Below are 24609 nucleotides of genomic sequence, written 5' to 3' on the forward strand. Positions count from 1 at the left end.
AAAAATAAATAAAAAATACATAAAAATTCCATAAAAATATCCCACAGTTTGTAGACGCTATAACTTTTGCGCAAACCAATCAATATATGCTTATTGGGATTTATATGGGAAAATATGTGTAGCAGAATACATATTGGCCTCAATTGATGAGGAAATTTGATTTTTTACATTTTTTTTATTGGATGTTATATAGCAGAAAGTAAAAAATATATATTTTTTTCAAAATTGTTGGTCGGTTTTTTGCTTATAGCGCAAAAAATAAAAACCACAGAGGTGATCAAATACCACCAAAAGAAAGCTCTATTTGTGGGGAAAAAAAGGACATCAATTTTATTTGTGTACAACATCGCACGACCGCGCAATTGTCAGTTAAAATAACTCAGTGCCGTATTGCAAAAAATGGCCTGGTCATGAAGGGGGGGAGACCTTCCGGAACTGAAGTGGCTAAAGCCAGCCACAGACAGTTCGAATCTCAGCTGGTTAAGCAGTATGGGATCAACTTCGGTACAACCGGCCTGTCAGATTTTACATGTGATTATTGCAAGCGGCTATAGCAATAATCACTGTGTATTCTCCCGGCCGGGATGGTCCCCCCGCCGCCAGGCAAACACAATAGGCGGGATTCCTCCATCAACACTGTGTTGATGGGGGAATCGCAACGTCTATGGCCAGCTTAAATCTGTTTACTGCTGACCAGTTCTGCAGAAGGACTTCCTTTTAAAATATTTTTGGCGATGTGTTTCCTGTTACTGTTAGGAGGAACCTATATCTCTCATGTGCTGTTCTGGAAGATTTCTGGAAAAAGAGTTACCAGTAAGTCTATCTCCATTTTTGGAAATGGCACAAGCAAAGGCAACAACGGGCAGGCACTTCCTCCTTCACTGGCCATTGTTATGGCAACAACATAATCCTTTCCCTGCGCCCTGTGTAAACGGCACACGCGCGAGAACAGGAGGTGCATGCTGGGTATCCAGCATAACCATATCCAGGAAGAGAATGCTAGTGGGCTTCACATGCCCACACTAGAGATGGAAGAACTCTGCAGAGAAGAAATAAAAAGTACTATAGAAAAAAACGGAATTGAGCACCAATTTCATTAATAACATGGATTAATAGTGCTTTAAATTGTTTAATAGAACAGATTACCTTTTTAAAAAAAAAATAAAAAATTCTGGGTGAAACGCTTTAAGTCAGTGCTCCATCCCTCTGGTAAAGAGCATTGCGTCTTAAAATGGATAGGGCTCCTGCAACTCAGTGCTGTATCTCTCTAATAGACAGCATTCCTTCAAGAGATGGGTTGGGCTCTGGTCAGTGCTTCATCCCTGTGGAAGAAAGTACTCCTTCAAGAGATGGCTTGGGCTCTGGTCAGTGCTACATCCCTCTGGTAGAAAGTGCTCCTTCAAGAGATGGGTTGGACTCTGGTCAGTGCTACATCCCTCTGGTAGAAAATACTCTTTCAAGAGATGGGTTGGACTCTGGTCAGTGCTACATCCCTCTGGTAGAAAATACTCTTTCAAGAGATGGGTTGGACTCTGGTCAGTGCTACATCCCTCCGGTAGAAAGTGCTCCTTCAAGAGATGGGTTAGGCTATGGGCAATGTTACATCTCTCTGGTAGAAAGTGCTCCTTCAAAAGATGGGTTGGGCTCTGGTCAGTGCTATATCCCTCTGGTAGAAAGTTCTCTTTAAAGAGATGGGTTGTCTTTGGTAAGTCAGAACTGCATCTCTCTAGCAGACAGAGATCCTACAGGAGAAGGATTGGACTCAGGTAAGTTCCTGGACATTTGTGTTGGCAGCGATGGTGATGTGGACTCCTTGACAGGGGAAGGAGCAGGAGTTTCCAATGTCGAGCTGGAAGTAGAAGGAACCTGTCCTCGCATGAGATCAATTTTTTCCCGCATAAGTTGCAGTTTTATCTTTTTCAGAGCGTTGCTTTCCTCGAGCAGTTTTACCATCTTTTCTGACTGCGCTGTCTGTTGCTCTCTGTGCACTTTAAGTTCTTCTTTCAAGAGCAAAAGATCTGTATGGATGTTATTTAAAAGTCTGTGGCTCCTGTTTATTTCTTTTCTGCTCTGCGCATTCAGGCGTTCAACTTTGGAGACCACATTAGATAAAGTAGAAATGATGCTGTCCTCATAAGTACCAGGAGTTGTCATCTGATTGGTAGATGGAAGCTGTGGAGAAGGAGCTGTGTTCTGAGTTTCTCTGTGGTTAGTGGATGTTAGCTGGGTAGCAGTGCTCGGTGTGCTGTCCACAGGAAGCAAACTGATTGTCATCGTATCTTCTCTAGACCCATCTGTATTGAGGAAATACAAATACGAATATATATCTTTTTTTTTAATAACTACCGCTATTCAGTGTTATATTTTTCAGATAATTAAAGTGTTGGTAAAGCAATGAGAAATAAATGGAAAGCTGACTCAATAAGTCCCCTTTTTTCCCTTCTGTATATCTTTGCGGAACAATTAGCTATTTCCTTTGAAGAAAATGACTCGGTCTAAAAGAAGCTTTTTGAAAAAGCATTATACTGTACGATGAGGAGATCTTTAGTTCAGGGGGTCTCCTAACTTTATTAACAAAGGGCCAGTTTACTGTCCTTCAGAGATTAGAGGGGCCAGTGGAAGTAGAAAATGCCCCAGCTTCAGGGGAAGTAATAGTGGGAGTAATAGTGCCCCATTGTTGGTATCAGTGGAAGGAATAGTGCCCCATTGTTGGTATCAGTGGAAGGAATAGTGCCCCATTGCTGGTATCAGTGGCAATAATAGAATTCCATTGTTGATATCAGTGGGAGAAATAGCACCCCATCATTGGTATCTTTGGGAGAAATAGTGCCCCACCACTGGTGTCAATGGGAGGCAATGGTGCTTCATCATTAGTGCCAATTGTGGATTGAATAGTGCCCCTGGATAGAGACAAGCAAAGAGCCACATCTGGCCCCAGGGCTGCAGTTTGGAGACCACTGCATTAGCTCATTCTTCCCTCTGATTGTTCTTATTAATCAAAGCAGCATCTCTTTGTTATTATCCCCCATAATATACAGGAATACACCTGCTGAGTCCCCGTTCTATGCCAGGGTGAAGACCCACATTTTACCTAGTGTACCACTGAGTCCCCTGACATGAAGGCTTTTAAAATGCATCTAAACTAACAGACAAGTGCACAACCTCCCTTTCCTGAAAGTGGTTCCCAGGGGTTCTTATTCCTGTATTCTGAGCCTGGCTTTTATGGCTATGCCATGCCTTGCTGTCCTCTCAAGACTGGGGACATCTGAACACACTGCCACCATAGAATAAAGCGAGGGCGCACCAGCCTACTGTATTATCCTTAATACATATCTTTTATTGTTAAAAAAAGTAGGTGATATACTCACAACCCCCCCCCCCCCCCCCCCCTCCTTCATTATCGCACTGGAGGGACACTGTTTTTTTTTTTTTTTAATCTTTATTTTATTATGCTAAAAGCATACATTTCCATACAACAACAAAAATAAATAACAGAGACAATATAAGTCACAGAGGCCACAACACACGTGAATCACAGCATATATCATATAGCGTGTATCACATATCACAAAGCACCACTGTTCAAATGGGAGCTACAATGATGTGTTAAGTATCCCTAACATGAGGAAAACAGGTCACCTTCTGAAACTGAGGTCAGGCTGTTGGTGGGTGCTTCTCCATGAGGGGAAAGGCAATTACCAAGGGACTGGCTCTAAAGGTAGGCGTCCCAATACTTTTGGAAATATAATGTTCCTATTTCTCATTTCTTTTTTTTAATATAGTAAATAATGACAAACTGAGCCTATAAATATATATTTTTTCCCATGGACAGGAGCCTACCGTTTTGTCTCTGCGCCGGTGGCATCTGACCTCCTTTCACCTGGTGACTCTCCCTTGTATTTTCCTCTGTAATTAAAATGAAACAATATTCATGTGTTAATAACTTGGTTCCTTATTCAAAAACGATTTTAATTAAAATTTTTACTAATTGTGTATATAGCCTGGGTGGAGTTTAGACAAAGGGATTTAAAGTTCCCAATAGCCCAGAAATACAAATAAAAGTGTATAGCTAATTTTATAAGCTATGATGTAATTCACATCATCTTACCAATGTAGCAATAAGACTGATCATGTTAAAGATAATAGTAATAACTGTGTGTTGTATATAGAGTAGTGTTTGGGGGGAGGGTAGTCTTCAATTAGCAAAACTGGAGTTTAAAGCCCTTTATGGGCTAACTGTTCATTTTCTCTAGTGGTGAACACAGCACCTATACTCGCCCAATCCACCATAAAATGCCACTCTCCCATGCCATGTCCAGCGGTGGGCTGTTCCTGACGTCTTCACGTCCAGAGCAGGTCTATTGGCGTAATGACGTCAGGAACAGTCCACTGCACAAGATTGACCGCGGTGGGGGGGGGGGGGGGAGAGACTGGTCTTGCTGGGAGGATTAGGTGAGAATATCTTGGCTCTCTGAATCCCTAGACAAAAATGAGTCGTTAACCCATACAGTGCAGGCACAGCCCACTGCATGGTAAAAAAAAAATTGTCCGGAATTCTTCTCCTGCCAACCAGACCATAGATAAATGACATTCTCGGGAGGAAGTGGAATACCGGGGTTATGGCTGCAGCAATATGTCATAACCCTGGTATTGTTTGTTTCAGCCGGCAATTCTCTAACTGATAAAAGTGGTTTGAGGGGTGTATTTGCCCCTGGATCACTTTTAGAAGCGGCAGGGTCGGCCCCCTGCCCCCCCTTCCTGGTGGTTCTCGGGCTTACCTGGATGATTAGTAGCCTCAGAAAAAGGGGTACAAAGTACAAAGTATTACCAAAAGGGCAAACTTTTTAGGCTAAGAAACAATGGAAGAGAGACATACTATAAACAATCAAATTTATTATTATCATAGAATAAACAAAATGTAATAAAAATATAAAAAATATGCATCTATGCTTAAGTGCAGTGAGCCCTTGTATGTCTACGCGTTTCGCCGCTAGGCTTCTTCAGGACACAGCCAAGGTTCAAAGACGAAGCAGATAAGAGAATATGTTTCTCTATTTTGGTTTAGGATATAAAGTCATATATAGCCGTATATAGCCACGATAAGATGAGGGGTATATTTAGAAGCTACGAATTAATCCATTACCGCTGAATACAAAAGCACCTTTTGTGTGCAGTGGTTTGCTGTCTCCCTGGGGCATATCTTTTTGATGAAATCCTGGCTATACAGCGATATGCTTTTGGGCTTTATATAGCCATCAGCACTGCTGAAATCTAACTAAGGACCTATATGATTGGACGCCTTCTGGCTCTTTTCTGCCTCTGGTATACCAGGAATATTAATTTTCCATCTGCCCCTGCTTTTGTATTCAGCGGTATTGGATTAATTCGTAGCTTCTAAATATACCCCTCAACTTATTTTTATTCAATTTTGTTTATTCTATGTAATTGTTAACTTTAATAAATTTGATTGTTTATAGTATGTCTCTCTTCCATTGTTTCTTAGCCTAAAAAGTCCGCCCTTTTAATAATACTTTGTACTACCCCTTTTTCTTTCTCTAATATTTACGGACGTGGTTGCTCATTGTGCACTTTTTTTTCTACAGATTAGTAACCCCAAGAATTGATCAAGCGGTTGCGGCGACTGGTAATAGAGACGATCGGAGGATGGCCTAGGAGGTTCGGTGCAACGTCATGACGTCACTTCCAGTTTCCAGTCCAATATAAACAAGGCCATTTTTTTGAAAGCGTTAGATCAATGTTTTTTTTTTTTAATCGAATGCTTTAGATTATACAGGAGAGATTTGGGGTCTTATTGACATCACATCTCTCCATAAAGAAGACTGCTTATTTCTATCAAAAGGGATGTTTACATTTCCTGTGATAGGAATAAAAGTGGTCATAGCTAAAATTTAAAGGAATAGTGCTAAAATAAAAAAAAATGTAATGGAGGAAATAGTAAAAAGGAAAAAAAAATTAAAGCGCTCCCGTCACCCCATGCTTGCGCACAGTGGTGAACACATACGTATCACGACCACCAGTGGCGGCTGGTGTTTTTTTATTTTGGGGGAGCAGTAAACACCCGCCCCTGACGCCCACATATGTAAACAATGTTCAAACCAAACATGCGAGGTATCGCCACGCACATCATAGCAGGAGCAATCATTCTAGCACTAGATCTCCTCTGTAATACTAAGCTGGTAACCTTTAGATTTAAAAAAAATTTGTGTATATTTTCCAGAAAATCGACTGCACATATACCGTGTGACATACGAAGATTGGACAATTACCATTTTATTCTCTAGGGTCTCTGCTAAAAATATATTATATAATGTTTGGGGGTTCATAGCAATTTTCTAGCAAAAAATACAGATTTTTACATACATGAGAGAAGTGTCAGAATTGGTCCGGTAGGAAAACGGTAAAAAAAGACCAAAGTTTAAAAATATAGACCAATATATACCATCTGGATACACAGCTGGAGTCTCAGACAGGTCATCCTTTCTGGATTCCTCTTCCTCTGGGAGGCTGGGGGCTGGAGATAGCTGTTCAGGTGACCCAATGTATTCTGACTCTTCTGCAGAAAAGAATGGGAAAATGAAAATGTCCAGTTAAAATATTTTTACTTAGTTTTGGATAGAGTGTGGTGGGAAGTAGTACCCTTTTCACTGCTATCTGGGACAGTTAAAGAGATTTCTCTCACTTCCCGTCCTGCTGAAAGCATTTTATGTACAGAAATAAAAATGTTTTTCCATAGAGTAAAGGATGGCTAGAACCCCTCATTTTTAATTCTGTGTGTACCTGTTGAAAATCTTCACTCACTTGCTGAGACCAGGTCTGTGACATTACAAGGGGGCTGGGTCTCCATGTGACGTCACCTCATGGCCACGCCCTATACCTATATAAGACACCAGAGCTGACAGAATGACAGCAGCCAGAGTCAGAGGAGGAGCGTTTTTTGTTTTCCTTCGAGCCGGCGGCCGTGGCGGAGGAAGACATTGTGATTGATGTTGTAGCTACAATGCGGGACATTATTCTTTTTGAATAAAAGACTTGTCAAAAAGCGTGTTATGTTTTCATTTACACTACACTGCTTTTTTGGGGGTGAATGAGTAGGGGTATAATGTAACCCCTACTCATTCACATGGGGGGGGGGTGCAGGATCCAGGGGGCCCCCTTTCTTGAAGGGGGCATCCAGATTCCGATAAGGAGTTACACTTATGCCGCGTACACACGGTCAGACTTTTCGACAATAAAGGTCCGACGGTCTTTCCGATGGACTTTTGACGGATTTACGACGGACTTTCCAACGACCGGACTTGCCTACACAGGATCACACCAAAGTCCGACGGATTTGTACGTGATGATGTACGACCGGACTAAAATAAGGAAGTTGATAGCCCGTAGCCAATAGCTGCCCTAGCGTCAGTTTTTGTCCGTCGGACTAGCATACAGACGAGCAGATTTTTTGACCGTACTCGAGTCCGTCGGAAAGATTTGACGCATGTTCCAAATCTAAGGCCTGTCAGATTTTCAACCGAAAAAGTCCGCTGAAGGGTCCGATGAAGCCCACACACGGTTGATTGTCCGCCGGACTCGGTCCGTCGGACCAGTCCAGTCGAAAAGTCTGCTCGTGTGTACGCGGCATTAGAAATGTACTGTTCCGACTTACAAACAAATTTGACGTAAGAACAAACCTACAGTCCCTAACTTTTTCTTAACCCGGGGACCGCCTGTAGTGAATGAACCTTTTTCAAAGTCGGACTGACACAAGTCGGACCAGTTAGGACGGTTCTTATAGGGAATCATTGGTTTTGGGATGTCATGCGACTCTCACAGTCGGAGCACATGTTGGACCAGTATGAATTGGGCCTAAATTGAATTAATTTCCTTATTCCCAACTGATTTTGTTGGTTAGGACGGGCACATACAGATTAAACGAATGGTCTCTCAAGTTCAACCCCAAAACAAAAATAATCTTATTAGAATATTCACGCTACGCCCACTGGAATAAAAACGGAGGGATCTGAATCAAATGGGATCATTCGTTATGTGGTTACGATATTTTGGATGCTTCAAACATTTTCAAAAGGCCCAAACTATCGCATCATGTCTAATTTATTTTTGAATAGTTGAAATTCGTTACTATTGTGATTCGGAGATTCGGATACCTCTAAATCTCCAAATAACACAAATTTCGCCCAAATTTTGAAACAAATTGCACATGTCTACAACTAACAATACATCAGATATCAGCTACAAAATGATGTATATCTATTAAAGTGTATCTAAACCCAAGAACAAAAATGTAATATATTGCAGCTTACCAAACCTTGAATGTGGTGGCTGCACTGGTTTTATTTTAGTCTTTTTTTTACCTTTTATATTCACTCGGTGATCCTGCCAGTAACACACTTCCTGTCCTAGGATGACAACATTGTCAGTACTGTATGTATGGAAGGGAACCATTGTTACTCTAGGACAGGAAGTGTGTTACGACTACAGTACACCACCTCTGCTCTTCCTTTCCATTAGGGGGTTGGGGTTCTGTAGTCCACAGAGAGAACTGGGAATGCTGCTAAATGATAAGAGAGCAACCCAGGCAAAGAGCACAGGAAGTTAAAAGATTTCTAGCAAGATCAACAGGTATTTATCTGCACTTAACGAACATGTATAACAAAATGCTGTCAATGGTAAACACCATACTGGCAAACATTAGCTTGTAGTCCTCAGCTGGAGGCAGTGCAGGTCCTCCATATACCAGTCCTGGTGTAGAAAAGACTGTGACGCTCCTTTTGGAGCTTACCGACTCTGTCAGTGCTCAAGTGGGCGCCCTCCAGCCCCGTCATGACCTCCTCGCCAACGACCAAAAGCAATTCTTCCTCATATTCTGTTAGTTTAAGATCCATGGGGGTACTGCCCCCGGTGCCACGGGGGTATTTTTTATGGGTGGCTAGCTTAGTCCTGAGGTACCTGGAATTACAAAACACTATATTAAAGTCTCCCTGGTGGGCACACAAACGCAAAAGCGATATGCCCATTGGGGAGATTTTTCCACAATTCCTACCCTGGTAACAAGACAGGAAGGGAAGGTAAACCTTGTAAACCAATGGGAACCAACAAACCAATGTAAATCCCAGTAAACCAATGGGGACACAGTCAGCTATAAAAAGAAGAACAAGTTGGTTGAAATTAGAACCTACCTCTTGATATCTGACAGGCGTTTCTTGCAGTGGTGCACCGTCCTGCCGTAATGGCTGACTGCATTAACTGCCGAAACCACGGTCTGCCACAGGTACTTTTTTTGCGCAAATGATATTTTCTGAGACTGAGCCCCGTACAGACTTGTCCAGTTATCCATCACTGTGTGGACAAGGACACAATTCTCCTCATGGGAGAATCTGATGTTCCTCAAGCCACCACCTAACTTTTTAGGTGGGCCAGCCTCATCTTCATCATCCTCGCTGCTAAGAGTGGCAGAAGCTAGAGCTCGCTTTCGGCCGCCTGTTCCTGCACGAGTGCTGCTTTTCCCCGTTAGTGCTGCTCTCCTTTTAAACAGGCCGCTGTGAGGGGTATGGTGGGTAGCAGGAGGGGAGTGATCTGGAAAACTTCTCCCAGATGTGGAGGGATCAGAAGACAGTTCAGCATTCTGGAAAACTGGATGGACATTCGGGGTGGTGGGGTTCTCTTCTGAAGAATCATACGCGCCGTCATCTTCCAATTCACCCTCTGGAGAGATAATGGGTCGTTTCTCCCAGTTATTCCTCATGTAATGTACATCTGAAGGAAATAAGTATTGCATTTTGCTACAGCCTTTAGTAAATTTGGATCATGCCAATACAAGTCACTGAAACAAATTTGTATTAAATATATGCGCAATACACAATTGCATCCCATTCTATGGGATCCAATTTTGGAATTTGGAGCATACACAACATTCTGTAAGAATTATTATGCTGCTCCAAAAACAGATCATTTTTTTCCCTTCATTGTATGACTTTTTTAAAGTTCCCAGGTTAGCTTTTTGGTTTGCCAATCCCCCTTAACCCCCACCGCTGGTAACAATGGAAACCAACTTCTTCTAACATTTTGCACCCATGAATTGGTGGCGATGCTTTTGATTATTTTTTGTTAGGATATGATCTGGTGTCTGAAAGGCCACTGGTCCCTTCCAATGAAATCCAGTCTATTATTCCCTGGTCCTGATGGTATTGGTCACACATTGTCATAGAGCTCTGTGTACAGCTGTAGGAAATTGTATACCAGACATCTGGTGGCAGCAATGGGGGTGACGCTAAGCCCTTAACATTGATCGGGTGACCTTGTCAACTTAGCTGTTCCCGGAACCTCTTCTAAATCTCTCTAAATCTGTGGCAGCAATGGGAGTGATGTTCATCCCTTATGAATGTTCAGATGACCTGATCCACTTATCTGTTTCCAGAACCCTCTTTAAGGATCTCTAAATCTGTGGCAGCAATGGGAGTGATGTTCACCCCTTACGAATGATCAGATGACCTGATCCACTTACCTGTTCCTGGAACCTTCTCTAAGGATCTCTAAATCTGTGGCAGCAATAGGAGTCATGTTTGCCCCTTATGAATTATCAGATGACCTGGTCTACTTACTTATTCCTGGAACCTTGAGAGAACTTTAAGGCTTTCTAAATCTGTGGCAGCAGTGAGAGTGATGTTCACCCCTTAGGAATGACCAGATGAGCTGGTTAGCTGACTGGGTTCTGAACCCTTCAGAGGATTAAAAGGTTCTCTAAATCAGTGGCAGCAACAGAGGGGTGGCGTTCGCCCCTTAGGATTGATATATGACCTGATAAGCTGCTCTGGACTTTTCAGAGGACTAAAGGACCCTTTAAAATGAGCCCATGCTAACACAGGAGGAGGGTTTGTCCACTCGTGACAGTAATAAATCAGTTGTAAAATGTGACAACATTAAAGTGCCTGAGGAAGGAACCCAATGAGCCCTAAAAGCTTGTCCCTTTTTTAACTTAAGTCAGCCGATAAAATGTGTCACCTAAATTCTAAGACGTCTTCATTAAGTGTATCTAAGAAAACAAAGTAAGCAGCATATGCTATTCAGCAACCCCTGAAACTGTGCTAAACTCACCTAATTTACCTTGGTATGCACTTCTGGTGGCCTGTGCTGTAAAACATCCTCTCCCTTTGCTTCCTGTGTCACTTATCACATTTGAACCTCAAATACAGGTTTGAATTCATTTGTAGCCTAGGATAAAAAGATTTTAGTGCTCGGCATATTTCATCAACAGCTAGAATCTGAAAGAGGCTAATGGCTCCTGACTCCCCCACTGGGCACATACTGTCTCCCTATTACTGTCTACTGAGAGAGGAGGGGGGAGAAGAAGAGATTGTTGTAGTGACTGAACAAGGAGAACATGGGACTTTTCTCTACATTGAGAGTGTAGTCACACCCGAGGGACGCAACGCGTTTGGTAAAAAAGTAAGCTTTTCTGGATTTAGTGTTTATTACTCACCTGTGCTGATCTCTGGAGGGATTTCCTCCTCCTTACATGACTTATCACCCTTCTCGTAGATCTCTTCTGCTTCCTCTTTCACTTCAACTTTAATATTAAAAAGGTCTTCACCCTGAATAACAGAGAACAATAAAAACATATACATTTTATTACTGATTAAAACCCAATTGAAGTCTCCGGGGAAATGCTTTATATAATTTCAGTGTGCAGGGAAACAGTGAGGCCCATTTCACACTGGTGCACTTTTGTCGCGTTTTTCCAGGGCGACAAAGGCGCATGAAAACTATTCCCCATCAAATCCTATGTAACTGTTCACACTGCGAGTGTGCTGTGCTTTGAAAAGTCCTGCATGCCTCATTGACTTACAATGGAATGTGCCTTTTTTGGTGTGGCTTTTCAAAATCGCACCAAAAAGGCAATTTCCATTGTAAGTTAATAGGAACACATAAAAAGCGCATCAGTGTGAAAAGGCCCTTAGTTTCTTACTACTATTTCACTTTCTAAATCAGCTCCTGTGACAGTGGAAAAGCCTGTGTCCTGTACGGCTAGAGCCCAGCAATACATTTCTTTATGTCCCCCTGTTGACCTGGCCAGTAAGTCTGTTATTTTTTAACAGACCAAGCTGACCAGAAAAGTGGCAGTTAGCAGGTTGAAACAAACTACTTACTACTGTAAGTGGTGCTTTTTATTTATCCCAAAAGAAAAAAAAAAATCTTCAGTCACACTGAAAAGTGTGGGGTACATTTGTATTCAGCCCCCCTTAGTCAACACTTTGTAGAACCACCTTTCACTGCAATTACAGCTGCAAGTCTTTTTGGGGCTGTCTCTACCAGCTTTGCACATCTAGAGAATTTCTTTTTTTGCCCATTCTTCTTTGCAAAATAGCTGAATCTCTGCCAGATTGGACATGACAAAATGTGGAAAATTCCAAGGGGTAGGAATACTTTTTCAAGGCACTGTATAAGGAAAAAAAACGTACGTGATAGTCCTGTGTGTTTTTATGATCTTCCGGTGAAGAATCCCTGGAATAAGGATGACTGGAATATCCTGGTGTATTTCTGTTACTGGGACCAGCTGTAACACAAATAAACAGTCTTATGTAATTAAGGGCTCGTTCATACTGTATAGATGCATACCTCCTTACTACTATATTGTAAAAAAAAAAACAGCGGGGAGGAGGTTTACAAGCAGCACTCCAGAAATAAGGTACAGGTGTCATATGTGCCGTTAAACTTCTGAAATCAAGCTGTCATTGGTCAACTCAGATCTTAGACTAAAGGCAAAGAGCCGAACTGACCAGCTCTGTGCCTTGTGATCACCAATCACAGCAATCGCTGATATAAACTGTACTAGTTGTAGTGACTGAACAATGAGAATCTGGGACTCTTCTCTGGATTTAGTGTTTATTACTCACCTGTGATGATCTCCGGAGAAAATTCCTCCTCCTTACATCGTTGATCACTTTTCATGTACGACTCTCCTTTTTCTTCTTTCACTTCAACTTGATCCTGATTTGTGCCCTGAATAACAAAAAACATACCATTATATGTTTTATTGTATCACTTTATTAAATCCAACAACCTCCCCTGGTGTTTGTATAGTGTAAATCCACTGTTTAACCACTTCCCGCCTGGCCTATAGCAGAATGAGGGCCGGGCGGTGGTTCCATTATCCTGACTAGGCGTCATATGACGTCCTTCAGGATAACAGCCGCCACGTGCCCGTGGGGGGCGCACGTCACGGCGATCGGTGGTGCGTTGTGTTGGTCTGACACACCGCTACACCGTTCTCGGTAAAGAGCCTCCGACGGAAGCTCTTTACCACGTGATCACCTGTGTCCAATCATGGCTGATCACGATGTCAACAGGAAAAGCCGTTAATCGGCTTTTCCTCACTCGCGTCTGACAGACGCGAGTAGAAGAGAGCCGATCGGCGGCTCAACTGACAGGGGGTCTGTGCTGATTGTTTATCAGCGCAGCCTCCCCTCAGATGCCCAAACTAGACCACCAGGAAAACCGCCAGGACCACCAGGGAAGCCCCCAACATGTGGATGGCCAGGTACATCCCCCATGGCCATCCACATGTGCCCAATGTGCCCAGTCTGTGCCCAATCTGTGCCAATCAGTGCCCACAAATGGGCACTGACTGGCACCTCTAAGTAACACATGATTTGAGTAAGGCCAATCAATGCCACCCATCAGTGTCATCAGTGTCCATCAGTGCCACCTATCAGTGCCCACCTATCAGTGCACATCCATGCCACCTATCAGTGCCACCCATAAGTACCCACCAGTGCCACCCATAAGTACCCATCAGTGCCGCCTATGACTGCCCATGAGTGCCCATCTGTGCCACCTATGAGGGCCCATCAGCGCTGCATACCAGTGCCACCTATCAGTGCCCATCGGTGCCACCTATCAGTGCCTGTCATTGAAGAAGAAAACATACATATTTACAAAAAAATTTAACAGAAACAAAGAAAAACTTGTCTTGACTTGGTTTTTTTTTTCAAAATTTTCGGTCTTTTTTTATTTGTTGCGCAAAAAATAAAAATCGCAGAGGTGATCAAATACCACCAAAAGAAAGTTCTATTTGTGGGAACAAAATGATAAAAAAATAGTTTCGGTACAGTGTTGTATGACCGTCATTGTCATTCAAATTGCGACAGCACTGAAAGCTGAAAATTGGCCTGGGCGGGAAGGTGTCTAAGTGCCCGGTATTGAAGTGGTTAATAAGATCCTTAGTTTCTTTTATCTACCTTATAGCAGTGAGAGATCTTGTCATCGTGTCTCCTATAGTTCTTGGAATACAAAGGACGGGGACATCTCTCTGGGGAATTTCTGTTACTGGATCCATCTGTAGGAAACAAACACACTGACTGAATACATTGTTTCTATATCTTTATATCAGAACCTGTGTATATCTAGGTGGTACCTCAATCTAAGGAATGAAAATCTCCTCTTACCCGGTGATGTGAAGGGTGGTTGATCATCCATTATGATGTCTTTGCTCAGATCCTTTTAAATACAACCACTCCACTTTATTTCTGGGCCAGCTAGTGGAAAATGCTCTGTTGTATAAAGATCAGGCTGCAATAAAAAAAAGGTTAAAAACAAAACAAATGAACCAACCATTAAATGAATTAATATTAGATCCATGCAGATTACAGACAAGACTCAACTCACAACTTTCTATAGTCAGGAAACAGCTCCAATTGTGACTTAAGGGCCAACCCAGCTTGCCGACTGATTGTTCTACAGCAGTGGTTGTCCACTCATCAGCTAAAGGGGGCCTCGAAAGTGGTCCATGACATCACCAAAGGGCCGCACATAATGTTCAAAATATGTATTGCTTGAGAGGACTGGCAGAGACTGCAGATCTAATAGAGGAAATGGAGGGTCAGAGAATGTGGACAGGATACATTTTTGTCTGGGGAGATGCTACAGAAGAGAAGACAATGTCAAACTGGGAACATGTTACATGATGAGACTAGTAGAGATCAAAGTAATTACCCTAACCAATGTCCCCACTACAGACTACTGGGGTCTGAGGGCCGCCCATCATATACCAAAGGCCATCGCATGTTGGCCTCGGGTCCCAGATTGGCCACCAGGGTTCTAAAGAGACTGTTGTGAATGGGCAAAGTGATAGAAGATCTAACAAGACTACTATCCATCCATACCATCCTTCTCTAAGTTCCCCCACCACATTATTCCTCTGAGACCCAAACCCTGTGTAAGCACCATGTCGGATGGTGTGGGAGCTTACAAAAAGATAGAAATATTGTCCTCTCCCTCATATGACAGCATATCCCAGACGGCTTACACCCGGGACCTTCCAGCCTCAACTCTGCACGAATTCTCCATACTACCTCAATAAGAGCAGAGCTTTGTTTGGCCTTATCCTGGGTGACAGACTATCCTCTGTTCTTTTATTGGTCCGTCCCAACACCCCTCCGTGCCCACCCCCAGGGGGAGCACCCTAATTGGGTGTCTCATAATTGCAGTTTTTTTGCCCACCTGGGTAATTATTGGTGTAATGATTGGACGCCTCCTGAGGAAGTGGCATTGGCCGCAAAACTGTTGAGGCCAATGTCCTTTTCTACATCACTGTGCCTCCACCTATCCATGGGGGTTTCATTTATGGACATTTTTAAATGCTTCTGCTTAATTGTTTACTATGTAACAACTTTCAAGTTGTTCTTGTTATTTTTTGTATGATTCTTATGTAATTAAAATAAATTGTAATTTTTATCCTTGTCTTACTCTATACTTGGGTACCGCAATAGACCAAATATTTTGGTGAACTAGGGCATTCTTAGAGTAGCCCTTGTACATTCCCGTCTTCTTCCCTAGCATTTGGGGCAACTTACCTCTCTGAGCCAAGCACTGCATGCTGGGAGAAGGTCAAGTGTTCCCCCATACCCCAAAACACTAGTTATTGCAATAGCTCTGACAGAGCGACCAAGCAGTAGGGGAATGCAACAAAGGTTAGAATAAGTATTTGGTGGTGGGCTAGTAAGTGACTCTGTAACTTGGCCCTGAACTGTCAAACTGACAGGGTCTCCTTACACTGTGATCTAAGCAAAAATAGCACAAAAGATCTGCTTATCTTCTATGGAAGCTTGGGAATTTGGTTTTAGGCTGACATTGACGACTGGGATTACTTGCTGGATAATTTGGACCTTTTGGGAAGATTCGGGGGGGGGGAGAACCGTCCACCCTAAAACTGAATCGTTTTGCTGGAACTAACAAAGCGTGTTCATCATTCCTATTTAATGGAGGAAGATCCCAGGCTTTTAAAGTGTAACTATGGCCAAAATCAGAAAAGACATATATGACACAGTCTGTCAGGAGCATTATCACAGTCTTTTTTTTTTTTTTTTTTTTTTACAGAGTCCCCTCTGTAACTTAGTTTTGTTACCTGGTGATCTGGCCAGTAGGACTGTTGTTTTTCAACTTCCTTTAAGAGCGCAAGCTGTCCAGCAAAAGTGACAGTTAGAGGACTGAGATAAAACTATTTAACACTGAAAGGGATGCTTACAATGATAAGCTTTCATTTGTTTATGTAAAAGCTTTACCTCAAAAGGAAAAAGAAAAACTATTACTGTAATTGCTTAAAAGTGTTATCTGAAGTAGACCTTTAAATTGTTAGTCACATATGCAAATTCCATCTAATTCTATTAGTTCATTTAACACTACCCTCTCCACTGACAATGCTGCTGCAAGGGTAGCCACGTTGCTCCTCCACAGATACAGTGAAGGAGTGAATGTAGCTACCCTAATGCCACAGATACACGGTCGGACTTTTCGTCTACAAAAGTCCGACGGACGCCGACGGACTAAAGCTGGCTGGTAATCCGATCGTGTGTGGGCTTCCCCGGACTTTCAGCGGACTTTTCCAGCCGCAAATCTGACGGACTTTAGATTTGAAACATGCTTCAAATCTTTACGTCGTAACTACGCCGGACCCAGAAATCCGCTCGTCTGTGTGCTAGTCCGACGGGCAAAAACCCACGCTAGGGCAGCTATTGGCTCCTGGCTATCAACTTCCTTATTTTAGTCCGGTGTACGTCATCACGTGCGAATCCGTCGGACTTTTGTGTGATCGTATGTAGGCAAGTCCGTTCGTAAGAAAGTCTGCCGCAAGTCCGCCAAAAGTCCGTCGAAAGTCCGTCGGACAGGCTGTTGGACTTTTGTAGCCGAAAAGTCCGACCGTGTGTACGCGGCATTAGACAAGAAGTGTGTTACTGGCTGATCACCAGGTGAAAATAAAGGAATAAAAAAAAACAAAAAAAAACAAAATGTAGCCACCGCATCCAATGACTGGTAAGCTACAGTATAATACATTTTTGTTTTTGGGTCTAGTTACACTTTAAGTCTATCAAGAAATACAGTCAGGTCCATAAATATTGGGACATCGACACAATTCTAATCTTTTTGTCTCTATACACCACCACAATGGATTTGAAATGAAACAAACAAGATGTTCTTTACCTGCAGATTTTCAGCTTTAATTTGAGGGTATTTACATCCAAATCAGGTGAACGGTGTAGGAATTACAACAGTTTGTATATGTGCCTCCCACTTTTTAAGGGACCAAAAGTAATGGGACAATTGGCTGCTCAGCTGTTCCATGGCCAGGTGTGTGTTATTCCCTCATTATCCCATTTACAAAGAGCAGATAAAAGGTCCAGAGTTCATTTCAAGTGTGCTATTTGCATTTGGAATCTGTTGCTGTCAACTCTCAATATGAGATCCAAAGAGCTGTCACTATCAGTGAAGCAAGCCATCATTAGGCTGAAAAAACAAAACAAACCCATCAGAGAGATAGCAAAACATTAGGTGTGGCCAAATCAACTGTTTGGAACATCCTTAAAAAGAAAGAACGCACCGGTGAGCTCAGCAACACCAAAAGACCCAGAAGACCACGGAAAACAACTGTGGTGGATGACCGAAGAATTCTTTCCCTGGTGAAGAAAACACCCTTCACAACAGTTGGCCAGATTAAGAACACTCTCCAGGAGGTAGGTGTATGTGTGTCAAAGTCAACAATCAAGAGAAGACTTCACCAGAGTGAATACAGAGGGTTCAACACAAGATGTAAACCATTGGTGAGCCTCAAAAACAGAAAGGCCAGATTAGAGTTTGCCAAACAACATCTAAAAAAGCCTTCACAGTTCTGGAACAACATCCTATGGACAGATGAGACCAAGATCAACTTGTACCAGAGTGATGGGAAGAGAAGAGTATGGAGAAGGAAAGGAACTGCTCATGATCCAAAGCATACCACCTCATCAGTGAAGCATGGTGGTGGTAGTGTCATGGCGTGGGCATGTATGGCTGCCAATGGAACTGGTTCTCTTGTATTTATTGATGATGTGACTGCTGACAAAAGCAGCAGGATGAATTCTGAAGTGTTTCGGACAATATTATCTGCTCATATTCAGCAAAATGCTTCAGAACTCATTGGACGGGGCTTCACAGTGCAGATGGACAATGACCCGAAGCATACTGCGAAAGCAACCAAAGAGTTTTTAAGGGAAAGAAGTGGAATGTTATGCAATGGCCAAGTCAATCACCTGACCTGAATACGATTGAGCATGTATTTCACTTGCTGAAGACAAAACTGAAGGGAAAATGCCCCAAGAACAAGCAGGAACTGAAGACAGGTGCAGTAGAGGCCTGGCAAAGCATCACCAGGGATGAAACCCAGCGTCTGGTGATGTCTATGTGTTCCAGACTTCAGGCTGTAATTGACTGCAAAGGATTTGCAACCAAGTATTAAAAAGTGAAAATTTGATGGATGATTGTTAATCTGTCCCATTACTTTTGGTCCCTTAAAAAGTGGGAGGCACATATACAAACTGTTGTAATTCCTACACCATTCACCTGATTTGGATGTAAATACCCTCAAATTAAAGCTGAAAGTCTGCAGTTAAAGTACATCTTGTTGGTTTCATTTCAAATCCATTGTGGTGGTGTATAGAGCCAAAAAGATTAGAATTGTGTTGATGTCCCAATATTTATGGACCCGACTGTATATGACCCAACTTGTCAGGGATAATTCAAGGATTGTTGACAGTAAAAACAGATGGCTTAAAAGCAAAGTGGAATATGTTATCTAACACCAGTTAGAACAAACAACCTTCCGTATAAAGAATGGTCCCTTTAACCACTTCCGGACCGCCCCACATACATTTACTGCGGCAGGGCGACCCTGGTGAGCAAAATCATGTACCTGTACGTGATTTTGTACATTCGTTTTAGGGGGCGCAGCACTCACACTGTTATTGGACACAGCGTTGGCCACCGCGACCCGTCGATCATTCACAGCAGAGACGGATCAGCGGTGTGCCGATGTAAACAAAGCACACCGCTGATCTGTCAGGGAGGAAAAGTAAGAGATCGTGTTTCAGCTAAGCTGAATAACTTCTCTTTTCCTCCAGTGTAACATCCCCCCCCCCCACAGTTAGAAACCCCTCCCAGGGAGCACATTTAACCCCTTGATTGCCCCCTAGTGTTAACCCCTTCCCTGCAGTAATCAATGCATTTTTATAGCACTGATCACTGTATTGGTGTCACTGGTCACCAAAAAGTATCACTTAGGGTCAGATTTGTCCTCCGCAATGTTGCAGTCCCGCTAAAAATCACAGATCGCTGCCATTACTAGTAAAAAATAGTAAAAATAAATAAACAAATAAAAGTCCATAACTCGGTCCCGTAGTTTGTAGGCACAATAACTTTTGCGCAAACCAATCACGCATATATATATATATATATATATATATATATATATATATATTTTTTTTTTTTTTTATTGTCGCTCTTTTTTTGTTTATAGCGCAAAAAATAAAAAACGCAGAGGTGATCAAATACCACCAAAAGAAATCTCTATTTGTGGGGAAAAAGAGGACATGCATTTTATTTTGGGTACAGTTAAAGCGATGCAGTGCCGTATCGCAAAAAATGGCCTGGTCATTAAGGGGGTAAATCTCTTCCAGTGCTCAAATGGTTAAAGAACATCTAGCAGTAACAAACGAACACCTTCACCTTAGAAATTGTGCCAGTCATGTAGCTCCAATTGACACCCAACATATCATTGAGGTATTAAAATTAGGGTAACTTGACTACCTGTAAAGATAAAATACGCATGAACAACAGCAATCAGAGACTATCAACATCAATAGAAAACCACTAAAAATTTTCATAGAGCTCAAAGAAGTTGTAAAATATCCATTTAAATAAAGAAGATTGTTCATCAGTAGGGCCAGTAGTGAGGTGAAAGCTTCAAAAATACATACGTAGGAGATAGGATCATTGGAGATTAATGGCAATAGAAGAGATTTGGGACCAAAGAAGAATGTTTGATAAGTGTAGGTCTCAGGACCTGGAGATTAAGGACAATTGAAGTTATGGAAGACCAAAGAAGAGTTTAAAACTGTACACGTAGAACTCAGGACTGGGAGATTAAGGACACTGGAAGTGATGGAAGACCAAAGAAGAGATTGATAAACGTAGGTCCCAGTACCTGAAGATTGATAACGATGGAAGACCAAAGAAGAGATTGATAAACGTAGGTCCCAGTACCTGAAGATTGATAACGATGGAAGACCAAAGAAGAGATTGATAAACGTAGGTCTCAGTACCTGAAGATTAATGACAATGGTAGATCAAAGAAGAGATTGATAAACGTAGGACTCAGAAATGTGAAATAAATGAGATGAAGAGATTGGAAACCAAAGAAGAAAGTTTGATAAGTGTAAGTCATGTAATGACAACGGAAGAGATGGAAGATCAAAGAAGATATTGATAAAGGTAGGACTCAGGACTTGGAGATTGATGACAATAGAAGAGATAGAAGACCAAAGAAAAGATTGAAAACATGAAGTTACAACATAAACAAAGTTATGATTATGGCTCTACAAGAACTCCAAGACTCTGGTCTGATGACTAAAGACCAAGACTTATGAAGCGAGGTATGGTTAGAACCAATAGTGTCCCAAACAAAAATCAAACGCCCCTTTCTGGTATAAAGGGGATAGGATTAGAACCTGCGTTAGATTTTACTGCTGGCTCGTCCTCATTAGAGAGAATTTCCATCGTGTTCTGTCCCGGAGATACCCAGGGTATTTCTGCAAGCTCAACCCAGTGTAGCCCCCACCTCCAAAGTGTATTCTCCACCCATTTCTATGAACAATCCCCATAGAGCCATGACACCTTCATTATGGTTTATGTAAGCGATGAAAGCCAATGGCAGGTCAACCAACTCGCTGTTCGAATTGTATCTGACATAAAAGAGGTAAATATTCTGGACAAGTCACCTGAAAGTTTCAGATGTGCAGATGGACTTGCTACACTCTACAAACAGTCTCTTTGAACTCCTACACATTCAAAATCAGAGCTGGGATGCCAATGTCAGCCAGCCACTGCAGTCATGTTGCATGTCAAGACACTCCCTAACCATTACTGCTTATATGTATGCAGTCAGAGCTATATCACCCATATCTAGGATCAGCTGTACACATCAGAGGACTTGCAGGAAAATTATAATTTGCTGGGGTAACATGATCCCCCCATCCAGTCCACACACAGTGCTGGGACCCCCTTCTCTCATAATAAGAAGACATTATTACCTCCTCCTCACTGGGTACACACTCTCCATGATAACACCCCCACCAGGAGGATTCTGTCACTACTCTGCCCTTCTCCTCTGGGCTACAATAAAATGGCCGCCGTTTCCAGTTACTCTGCGCGTGCGCGGCGCCATAGCAACCAAATACGCTTGAGCGGCCGTGGAACGCACTCGGGACACGTAGAGCGCAGAGAGATCTGCAATTGCCTTAATCCCGCCCCGCCCAGGCCGCTGTGCTCAGAGCAACCGCTAGAGGGCAAACGTCTACCAAACACTATCTCCCTTCAAATGGTGGTGGACATTTTTTTTGTAATTCAAAACGCTATTATTATCTAAATTTACGTTAATACTGGCAGCAGCAAAACATTTTTAAATATTCTTCAATATTAGGATGTGCAATTAAAGAAGTTAATCCTTGTCATTACAAAATATGTAGTACTGTCATTAGTGCAGATGGTGGCCATTTTGTTGTAGCTCATGACCAGAGCCTAGTGAGAATCCTCCTGGTGGGGGATGTGAGTGTGGAAGGGTATGTGTGTCCAGTGAGGAGGAGGTAATAATGTCTTCTTATTATGAGAGAAGGGGGTCCCAGCACTTTGTGTGGACTGGATGGGGAGATCATGTCACCTCCACACATCATCATCTTCCTGCAAGTCCTCTGATGTGTAGAACATGAAATGGGAGGCTCTGCTGGGGCCATTATTGTCAGAAAGTCTCATAGATATAGAGGGCCTGAAGTGCACTGTGCAGCCCTTGACACAATCAGTGCCCCTTATTAAGGTGACCACGTGTCCCGGATTGCCCGGGACAGTCCCGCATTTTGCAGGTCTGTCCCGGGTCCCGGGCACCTTCATTCCAGGACAATGCGGTGTCCTGGAATGAAAGGCCACCACATCACCGCTTTACTCACTGACAGTACCTGTCCTGGAAATGTCTGCAGAGGCACAATCCCCGATTCCTCTGCCTTTTTGGGGGGCATGATCAGTGCTTCTGTGTAGAGCGTGCACCCGCCGCCCCGGCTGTGTTGTGATACATTACAGCACAAGCTGATTTTTGGGAAGGAGGGGGGGGTGTGTCCCTGAATGGCAGTTTGGAAATGTGGTCACCCTACCCTTATACACCGATCAGCCATAACAGTGTTACCCCTGATGGGTAAAGTGAATAACATTGATTATCTCATTACAATGGCATCTGAAAGTTGGTGGGATATTTTAAGCAACAGGTGAACATATTGTCCCTGAAGTTCATGTGGCCAAAGTAGAAAAATGGGCAAGTGTGCGGATTCCGGTGACTTTGACAAGGGCCGAGTTGTAATGGATAGACGACTGGGTCAGAGCAACTCCAAAACTGCAGCTTCTGTGGGATGTTCCTAATCTGCAGGGGTCAGGACCAACAAAAAGTGGTCCAAGGAAGAAAAACCGGTAACTCAGTGACAGGGTCATAGGTAACCAAGGCTCAATTATGCACGTGGGAGTGGGGAGTGAAGGCTGGCCTGTGTAGTCCGATCCAATAGAAGAGCTCCTGTACCATGTTCAAAACATTCATCTTAGTCCTGATTGAAAGGTGGCAACTCTCAGTATGTATCGTAGTTCATTGCGTAAGGCTGTGTAGCTGCAGACCGGTCAGGTGCCTATGCTGACCGATGTCCACAGCTCAAAGCACCTACAATGGACACCTGAGCATTAGAACTGGACCACGGAGCAATGGAAGAAGATGGCCTGGTCTGATAAATTCATTCATGGTTTTAGGAACACAACAATGAGTTTGAGGTGGTGACTTGACCTTCAAATTCTCCAGATCTCAGTCCAATTGAGTATCTGTGGGATGTGCTGGAAAAATAAGTCTGACCCATGCAGGCCACATCTCACAACTTACAGGACTTCAAGGATCTGCTACTGATGGCTTGGTCTCAGATACCACAGAATACCTTCAGAGGTCTAGTGGAGTTTATGCCTTAATGGGTCATGGTTGGTGGTCAGTATGTTATGGCTGATCAGTGTTTGAATGTGTAGCCACAGACCGGTCAGGGTGTCCATGCTGACCCGTGTCCACAGCAAAAACTGTCTACAATGGAATAAGAAAACACTGCGCTCTAATAGCAAAAATAAAATATATGTGAGCTAGCAGCTGCATACATTGTGACAAACAATAACTGGTAAATGGGAAAAAAATGCAGCGCTAAGAAGTAATAGGAAGTTAGGGTGTAGTGAAACAATTAAGTAAGAGATGCTGTAATGAACAGTAAAGCATATGTGCAAAAACCATAAGTGAAATGAAATGAACAAACACAGTATAAAGTGTCCACATATGGTAAATGGATGATTCCAAACTCAAATTATTAAGAGGAACTGGTATGGACCAAAAAATGATGTGAAACTAGAAAATAAAGTCAATGGTGCACGGTGTGGATCTGTGACTGTGAGTCAACAACGGGGTACAGAACTTCCGTAGCTGTAAACCAACATCTCGATATGGGGCATCAGAATGAAAACATCAGGAAGTAAGATAAGATGGGTACTCTTACCAGATGACGTGGACTCCACTGTCATATGACATGGAGTCAATGGTGCATGGAGCCAAACCTAGGCTGGAAAACGATATCCGGAACGGTGGAACCTCTGTCTCACTTCTTGACTTCTCTGGTGGGGTGAAGAAACATCAGGAAGGGCCGCCAACTGGATATCAGCCAATAGACCTCAAGGATCTGTTCCAAGGAAAAGCCGGGGACAGATTTGATTCAGACCCCGTGATGGAAGTAGGGCTACTGGAAGGCAGTTTCTTGCATCGGGATAATATGCAAATAAAAAATAAAAAGCTTCTGCATAGTGCAGGTAAACCAGGGATTTTTATTTCTAAAAATACCATACAAAAAATGGATAAAAGTGATCACAATTAAAATAAAATCTAAGCAGCGTAAGGAAGGGGAGATCGACCGACGCGTTTCGATGCAAGAAACTGCCTTCCAGTAGCCCTAC

At 42.8% G+C, this 24609-nt stretch overlaps 1 protein-coding gene across 4 annotated transcripts; it reads right to left on the reverse strand.

The window, feature by feature from the left end:
* Positions 1–1109: 1109 nt before the first annotated feature.
* On the reverse strand, positions 1110–21761 carry LOC141106514 (uncharacterized). Of its 4 annotated transcripts, none has more exons than XM_073597335.1 (13): positions 21636–21724; positions 20053–20133; positions 14686–14879; positions 14466–14589; positions 14259–14356; positions 12915–13020; positions 12480–12574; positions 11501–11612; positions 9201–9777; positions 8804–8970; positions 6461–6574; positions 3841–3906; positions 1110–2294 (listed from the first exon to the last, which is right to left on the reverse strand). In XM_073597335.1, the coding sequence occupies exons 4-13, from the start codon at positions 14494–14496 to the stop codon at positions 1711–1713; spliced, it is 1950 nt and encodes a 649-aa protein (XP_073453436.1). In that variant the 5' UTR covers positions 14497–14589; positions 14686–14879; positions 20053–20133; positions 21636–21724; the 3' UTR covers positions 1110–1710. The 4 variants fall into 4 exon arrangements, with proteins under 4 accessions (XP_073453436.1, XP_073453437.1, XP_073453435.1 ...); XM_073597336.1 differs by lacking the exon at positions 21636–21724 and adding an exon at positions 20531–20575; XM_073597334.1 differs by lacking the exon at positions 20053–20133 and having other exon boundaries at positions 21636–21761.
* Between the last annotated feature and the right edge of the window lie 2848 nt (positions 21762–24609).

Source organism: Aquarana catesbeiana, linkage group LG08 (genome assembly GCF_042186555.1).
Source record: "Aquarana catesbeiana isolate 2022-GZ linkage group LG08, ASM4218655v1, whole genome shotgun sequence".
Taxonomy (NCBI): Eukaryota; Metazoa; Chordata; class Amphibia; order Anura; family Ranidae; genus Aquarana; species Aquarana catesbeiana.